We start from the raw sequence: 8,656 nt of genomic DNA, 5'->3' as shown, positions 1-8,656 counted from the left end.
TCTTTGCTGATGCTGTTTGGCCGGAATATTCTTCAGATGATGCGGAGGCATTTGTTGACGAAATATTGTAGCCTCTGTGTAATGGTGTTAGAGTCCAGCCGTGTTTCGCTTTCGTACAACAATACTCGTATGGAATTTACGCATGAGCCGAATATTCGTAGTTTATTGTGCTTGGAGATTTGCGAACTCCCCCATACTGTATGCATTCGCCCGAATGCCGCCCTTGCTTTGTTTAGCCTGCAGTTGACATCTTCAACTTCTGCCGTGATGATGCAGCCGAGGTAGCACAAGCTTTCGACAAATTCCACCGGGCATCCGTCAACCAATAGCTGCTTTGCGCTATTGTGGTTAACTCTCATAGCCAAATAAAAGTATAAAACCTGGATTTTAATTTATTTTTTCATCTCTGCACATCGATATTCTTTAAAAGATCTTTTAAACGCTTGCGAAAACCTTTAAGATTTGTTTATTTATCTCATGAACTTAACATTTTTGGTATGCGTGTATGCTTTATTCATGTATTAAAACCCAAGTAATTCATAAAAATCTCCCTTCTTGAAAAATGTCAAAAACCTGCTTTATATTCATTCGCATATCCATACTTATTTTCTTCGTACCACCAAATGCAACCCAACCATTTGAGCGTAACTTCTGGCACTCTCCATTTCTCGCACTCACACTGAGCAAATTTGAGCGTTTTACCCAAGTATCTTCAAGTGCGCAGTGGAAAGCAAACGTATCGGCCAATGAATAAAAACCAGAAACTGAGTGAGATACAAATTAGTCTCAGAGTAGAAATCCAAGTGATAACTTCCCCTAATTGTGTGAAGCGATAATCAATTTGTGCAAAAGCAAATACAAAAACCGAAAGAACAGTCGCAAAGTTGACAAGTGAAAACGCAGTAAAACATATAAACATAAAAACAAAAATTTGTTTCGGCAAACAATACATTTTTCGTGAAGAATCAATAAATTTGTGTTAAGGAACCAAGAAAATGGCTGATGCTACCAAGAGGAATATCCCCATCAAATTGGGCGACTTCAGCATTATCGATACAGAATTCTCAAGCATTCGTGAGCGTTTCGACGCGGAAATGCGCAAAATGGAAGAGGAGATGAACAAGTTCCGGCATGAGCTGATGTCGCGCGAGGCAAACTTCTTCGAGTCCAGCAGGTGTGTACATAAAAGAAATATTTGTAGGAGTGTGTAAGATAAAGCTTTTTTTGATATTAATGCGCAACACGAAAAACGTAAAAAGTGTACCACAACGAACTTTAAGCCATCGCTTTTTCTGTGGTTCCAGTTCCTGTGCGCGTACTGTGTGGAATGGGAAGTGCAACACAAATGTACATAATTACATATGTGCGCCATTTGCGACATCCGTGCGCAGGATCTAGCAAATATACAAATAGAAGAAGTTCAATACAACAACAACAATTAACAGTAAAGGCATTTATTATCGGCTACTTACTGGGTTAGGTTTTTGTTTTTTGTAACCTGACACCTTATAATTTTTCATGCATTATGTGAGTTTTAATTGGTCTACCTCTTTATTATTCGCGGTTGTATACCGTTAATTTAGTGCTTTAGTGTGGGTTGTCTACCTTGCCACGCTGACATGTGTATGTCTGTATGTTGTTTCCCTGGTGCTCAAGTGAAATAATGTGTGGCACCGCGAAAATCCCGCCTGAGTTGCTGCGAACTTTGGTTTCACACTTTCTCACACGGCATGAAGAGTTTGGAGCTCAAATGAGGGGAAGATGAAGCGTGCAGGTGGTAGGTATGGCGCAGCAGATATACCATATCTATGTATAATTGTAGCTGACAGCAATGGACTTCTTTTTCTCTAACTCTTTTGTGGTGGCACAGAGACATTTCTATTTTGCTTTGCCGCATTACTAGTGACAAGTACTGTGAAGCAAATTCTTTTCTGGATAAATATTTTATTTAACTAAAGCTTAACTTTAATTTTAGTGATATCGGTGTGTGTTATCCATAAATTATATATATATATATATAATTGGCGCGTAAACCCTTTCTGGATGTTTGGTCGAGCTCCTCCTCCTCGTTCTCTCTGAATTTCGGATGGTAGTCGGCATCAGTCCATTCGGCTGGCCGCCATAACTTAGAAAAATAGAAATGACCTCAGTCATAAGTCGCTTTCTCCCTTTCACCCTTCTTCAGGCTTTTGAGCAATTTTTGTTTACATTTGCATTCTATTAGTTTCATCTTTCGCCTTTAGAGGCCTTAACCCTAGAAATCTTTCTCTCATTACCAGCGCCTTTTGGCATAACGTAAGATTTTGAAATTTAAATCTAGGATCTGTTCTTAAAGGAAAAAAATCTAGAATCAGTTTTAAAAGCAAAATCGAACAACGAACGACGTGGTGAAGAGAATTTAGTCAGAATCAGCTAAGATTCATTTAATGTGCACAGGAAGTTTAAGAAATCATTGTTCATCATACAGATAGAAGTCATTGAAGTCTGAGGCCAATGGTATCTTATAAGGCATAGTACTCTGTTGCTATTTCATTCGAAAGAGTTCTCAGAATCCATATAAAAATTAGTGTCGGAAATACTCGTGAAATTTCACAATGATTTCATGACAAAATTGTATTCCGCTCAGGCTGTGGAAAAGTTTGCAACATGCTGCCAACATTTTTCCATCGCTGTTTAAAAAGTGACATTTCGGCGAATCTAAAAATTGTGTTCAAATTGAAATTCAGCAAAAAATTAAAAAACTGCCTAAAAAAGTAATTGAACGACTTGAGCTTCCAGATAGCTTCCTAAAATTTAATTTTCTAACGATTTATGTATATAATCTTTTAAAAAGGATCCTCGAAGAGGATGAAAATAGGCCAGTACCGGGTGCCCAACCCAAGGCTTGAAAAATGGTGTCAAACGAAGGATTAATAGTGGAGTTCCATACCACCATTTACCATAATTCTTTACTTTAATAGTGGAATGGGTAAATATTCTAAAATACTTGCATTGAAGTTTTGAATTTATCTCTGAAATGTCTGTTCTGAATTTTGTCAGACATTACTGAATAAATAAATAATGGAAATACCCAAAACTCAAATAAAAGGAGGAAAATGGTTTCCATTCTTTCCCATGGCAGTCGGTTCTACATAGCCGGAACGACCCGGACTTATACCCAGCCAAGGACTGTCATTCCAGCAGCATTTCCCAAACATTTATGGGGAAGTTTTATGCTGTAACAATAACAAAAAAGAAACAACAACAACATAGATGCATCCACTATGCAAGCTGCTTCTTTTACTTATGACATTTTCTTAAATTTAAATTTTCTACTTTTATTTTATTTTTTTAAATTTCATTTGTTCATTTCTGAAAATAGCTGAAGTCAGATATTCAGGTGAAATAAGAGAATGTTGCTTTACAAGTTAAATACCTCAGCTAAAGTATTAGGTTCAGTGGGAACAATTTCTCTAATTATTTTTCAATTTTGTACTACTTTTAAGTATATATTTAGCGAGTAATAGTATGTGGTAGGAGAGTAATGTTGACTAAACATCATCTTTGTGCATTAATTTATTACGATTATTCGGCACAATTGTCTCACTGTACATAAGCTTGGCACGTCTGACTGATTTTCTGTACCAACGGCCTCCTACTTGGCCGCACGACATAGCGCCGTGAATAGAACAGCAAACAAAAAATAAGAATTAAAAATTCATGACTTCCATTATTCACCCTGTGGAGAATATTTGAAATTGGCCAAACAAGTCCTGGTTCATTATTACCACTTTTCCACCAAATGGCAACTAGTACGCTAGTAACTACATGCTCACTAGATGAAAAAGAGCAAAAATGAGGCTTCATCTAGGCCGATTTTTTTAATTTTTTTTTTATATTTTTTTTTTTATAAATTTTTTCATATTCAGTGGATAGCGTGTTTTATAATCGGGCAGGTTCTATAATCCACTACCGAGTGAATTTCAGTGCAATTGCCCGAAAATACTAATGAAATTCACTCGTATGTAAATTGTAGGACCTGCCGGTTATCAAAATCTTCTAAACGATTTACATATCGTAGAGAAGTTGTAATATTCTAGCAGTCGCTGTGTATTGTTTTGTCTGCTTTATGGGGTACCCTAACTGCAGTATACTCGATACTTCTTGGAGCCCCTTATAAAACTCTTCATTCCTTGTTAATAGACAAGCGAAAAAACTCAATAGTTTTGGGTCAGAATAGACTAGAAGCGTACCAGTTGGATTTCCTGCGGGGTATTGCAATTATACAGTACAAATACGTTTATATATGCAATAAAAAACACAGCACCACGTTTTTCGCGGTGATGTGCTACATTTTCCAGAGCAGAAGCCATTGCTGCTGAAAAAGTATTCTTTGCCAACACCGCATCCCCGCACATACTAGCACATATAAGATACAACTGTACATAGTACGTATGTATGTACATAGCAAAAAAGTAAGCGGAAAATCAGTGGTTCATGTTGCCTGGAATCTTTCTGTCAACAGCCGATTATGGCTGGAGGCAGCAAAGAAAAATTGTTAGAGCTCGCTGGGCGATAATAACTTCATTAGAACAATATGCCATAGGCAAATGTAAGGTGCACGAAAGCAAAAATGAGAAGAAGAAATGAGTGCATGAAATAATATTTAAAAAGGTACTCAAAGTGGTCTTATAAAAGCACTACAAAAAATTATTAGCACACCGCACACATTTATACATATGCTCGTATATGCCTGGGTACCAGAAGATGGCTACCATCGACAACCAATAAAAATACCTTCGACTTTGCCAAATTCCTTGTCTGTATGCTTTTTAGCTTGCACTTATGTATTTTATCTATTTATAAAGTATAGCACCATCAGCGGCAGCAACTGTCCATCAAAAAAAAAGAAAAACAAATTACTTAGCTTTTGGGTTGCTGCTCGCTACCGCACTTGACAGCAGCACTCGAATTATAGTAAATGGAATCTGGCAGGCAGAAGAATTGTCTACGGAAATCCACAGAGAATACAAGTACAAGTCATACGCATTTAGTCCAATTTTTTTCATGCTAAATGTGCTGTCTTTTTTATGTCACATACTGAGCGGTAGGTAAAGCGTGTATGTGTATGTGAAAATATTGGTACTTGAAGTTTTATTTTTAACTCATGCGGATTTTTATACAAGCAGATATACATACATATAAAGGGGAGTTAAGTTTCAAGGGCCTGTGTTGATTTTGAATAAAATACATTTTTATTAGGAAATTATTGTCATTTCTCTTTATTATGATAATATTGGTATGGCTCAATTACGTACGGAACAAAATATTGGCCAACACCTCCATCCGATGGTCCAAATTTTCGTTGACGCTGAGGCATAATTGAGGTTCTATGCCGTTAATGTGCCGAATTATCTAATCCATTAGCTCTTGAATTGTTGCTCGCTTACCGACGTACACCTTTTATTTGGAGTAATCCCAAAGAAAGAAGTTCAACGGTGTCGTTGACGTTTAGGTGTGGTTCACATTCAACATCGGCCCTTGAAATTTAACCACCCTTTATAATAGTATATACATACATACTTGCTTAAATGTGTGCCTATGCCAGTGTTCACACTAATAGCAGCACGACATATGGCAAAGTTCTTACTATTTATTTATTTTAATTTAATAATATTTCACTATTTATTTATTATTTTTTTTTTTTAATATATTGCATACTAGAAAAAAAAACATATGACTTAAGTAAACTTTGTAAAATATTAAAATAAAATCGGCAAAATTTCAAACTTTTTAGGCAGTAACTTCTGAAAAACTTTGAGTATGCAGTTTTATAGTCGATTGAATTTTTATACAATAATAACGTTGAAATTTGTAGTAGTTAAAAATAGCGTTGGCTTTTGAAAAGCTTTTTGTTTGGCTATCTGGTGCCTTTGCGTCATATAAGAAAAATGTCAAGCATTCATTATATGGAAGAAAATGCATAACACCGGCAACAAAAAAACAAAATTATCAAAAGTCAACATGAACTTTTACGCACTTCAAGTTGGCATAATATTATACCCAAATTGAATGGGCTATAAAACTGCATGCCCAGAATTCTTGGAAAAATTCTGTTTGGAAAGTTTGAAATTTTGATGAAAATATTTGAATTTTTTTAATTTTGTATAAAGCTTAAAATTTTGAATTATATGATTTTTGTTGTAGTATGAGTTACATTATTTTTTTAATTCAAAAAATTAATAGTGAATAGTCAAAACCTTGCCATATGTCATGCTGCTATTATTGTGAACACAGGTGTACGTGAATTATGAAAGCTGAACTAGCAGGACGATCAGCATGGTTACAGTTTAAGATTTAAAATTTATAGAAATTACTTTTTTCCATAGGAAAATTTATTTAAAATACCGCACGTATTCGCATCTGTGCATTTTTAGGTTTTATCATAGGAAAACCAAGATACTGTTTAAACTCCTAAAGTGTAGGCTTTCACAACTTGGTGTTTCATTCTCAGAGATTTGAATCTGCGCACTTCCTGGCGCGTACATTTCTGTTAGGTGTTTGACCGTGCTCCTCCTCCTTATTGTGCCGTGCGTCTTGATGTTGTTCCACAAATGGAGGGACCTACAGTTTAAACCAATTCCGTACGGCAAATAGTTTTTAAGAGGAGCTTTTTCATAACAGTAATACACTCGAAGGTTTGGCATTGCCTGCTTGACAATTTAGTAGCAGATTGAATGACAGTGTTTTGTCACGCCAATTTTAGAGATGGCTCTAAGATAAATTATACTTTTAATTAAATTATGCGTTGACTTTTTTAAAGCCGGCTTTAACTTGACTATGATTATGCGACATTGTTTTTCAATCAAATCTATGCTATCATAAAATAAGCATATTTTTTCGTGCTTCCACAAAAGTACTGATTGCGTTGGTAAAGTAAAGAACAAAAATTAGTATTTGCATTGAATTACATGTAGACTTCTCAATTCGTATTATAATTACACAAACATACTTACGCACACTGCTCTAATACTTCTTATCTCATAGCATTTTTCCTGCAAACGTATATTGGGCAATAATTGCAATGCTTTTTCAGTATTTACAAATATAACACTTTTGTCTTATCTGCTTTATTTACGTTATATATTTTTTATATATGACTTACAGGCATACATACATACAAATATTAAGTATGCACATTCATACGTCTGCTTTTTCTTCAGAAATGTCAAAGTGCCTGGTTATTTTTTTACCAACTCCGATAACTACTTAAAGTGTGCGCAGATAAGAATTATCTTAGCATATATACAGGTTCTTGTTTTTGTTAATTTGCTGTTGCTTACAAAACTATATATGTATGTGTGTATGTATACAGAATGACTTCGCAGAAATTCACCTGTATTAGCTAACGGGTGTAATGCCCTCATTGATGACGAGCTCCAATTGTTTTTTCACATTTTTATTTATATATGCGTGTGTGAAAATTGCAGCGAGATATGTATGCAAGTGATTAATAACTTTTTATAAGTGTTGTATTTTTCATTGAACAGTTTACGGCAAGGGAAACCCACGTACATGTATATGTATGTACAATAATTCTAATGATTCTAGCTGTATGCGCCGACATTTTGTGTGGAAGGTAGATAATAGGTCTCTTCTATTTGCTATTTCCCCGCTCGCTATCTCCATGCTCGATTAACTTGACGAAAAATTTGCATGCAAAAGCAACAACAAAGTTATAGAGTAAGATTCGTCGCTAGCGACTATGGCTATAGCTCATTAGGCCGCACTGCCTTACCAACACATGTAATTTAAGGTACCTCTCTTTCCGCGTTGCCGACATATCTTCATTTTTACCAGTTGCTTCATCTATTCGCCACTTGCTGAGTTTTGGCGAAAAAAAGGCGTCATGTAATATTGTTGTTTTTTTACTTAACGAATGTAAGTACATACATGCATATGCACATAATAGTTAAGGAAATTTTGGAAGGTTTATGAGATAAGATAGCTCACCAGTTTGATCAGATTCAATTACCCCTGTAGGGAGGGGTAAGATGCTTTAATCCTCATATAAACCAAAACGGTACTGTTTATCTAAGCGCACATTCTGGTATATTCTGTGACTAACGTATAAATATTTTGCCCACTAGCATTAATTCTCCACCACAAATTTGCTTCATAAGCTCTGCAGGGAGATAAAGAGTAGGGGAATAATTTGTTTGAGCCGAGCATGCTTTCAATGCTGGATTGTGTTGCATATATGTAAGTACCTACTTCTAAAAGTAGGGTGTTTTATGAAAAAATTTATATTCAGGTTTTTCTATTTAATGACCTCAGGCGTTAGAAAAATGAGAACAAGCGGTATCTGCACCATAAAATCAGCTTTTTCTTAGAGATTTTCTCGTGTTGAGCCAAAAGTCATAAAATTGTATACCAAATTTTATGTTACGGTTGGAGAAACAGCAGATTTTCGCAACGAGTTGTGTGCAGAGTATGTAGTTATACCTGTGTTCAAAATAATAGTAGCGCGACTTATTGTAAAGTTTTGGCGATGTACATATGTACTTTGTATGTAAAATTTTATAAAAACCATATAACTTAAAATTTAAAATTTTTCAAAAATAAAAAAAATCAACAAATTTTCATTAGATTTCAAAAAATTTACCAAAAAATTAAA

The 8,656-nt window shown here is 35.2% G+C and overlaps 1 protein-coding gene across 2 annotated transcripts in view; it reads left to right on the top strand.

The window, feature by feature from the left end:
* The first annotated feature begins 771 nt into the window (after positions 1-771).
* The window catches only part of LOC128857968 (heat shock protein beta-1), a 52,327-nt gene continuing 44,442 nt past the window's right edge, over positions 772-8,656 (top strand). For both annotated transcript variants that reach the window (XM_054093833.1, XM_054093835.1), the window contains exon 1: positions 772-1,174. In XM_054093833.1, coding sequence (XP_053949808.1) covers positions 996-1,174 — 179 coding nt within the window. In that variant the 5' untranslated portion in view covers positions 772-995. The remainder of the gene's footprint in view (positions 1,175-8,656) is intronic.

Source organism: Anastrepha ludens, chromosome 3, assembly GCF_028408465.1.
Source record: "Anastrepha ludens isolate Willacy chromosome 3, idAnaLude1.1, whole genome shotgun sequence".
NCBI lineage: Eukaryota > Metazoa > Arthropoda > Insecta > Diptera > Tephritidae > Anastrepha > Anastrepha ludens.
The sequence above is the reverse complement of the archived record's forward strand: the minus strand, read 5'-3'. Positions and strand labels throughout refer to the sequence as shown.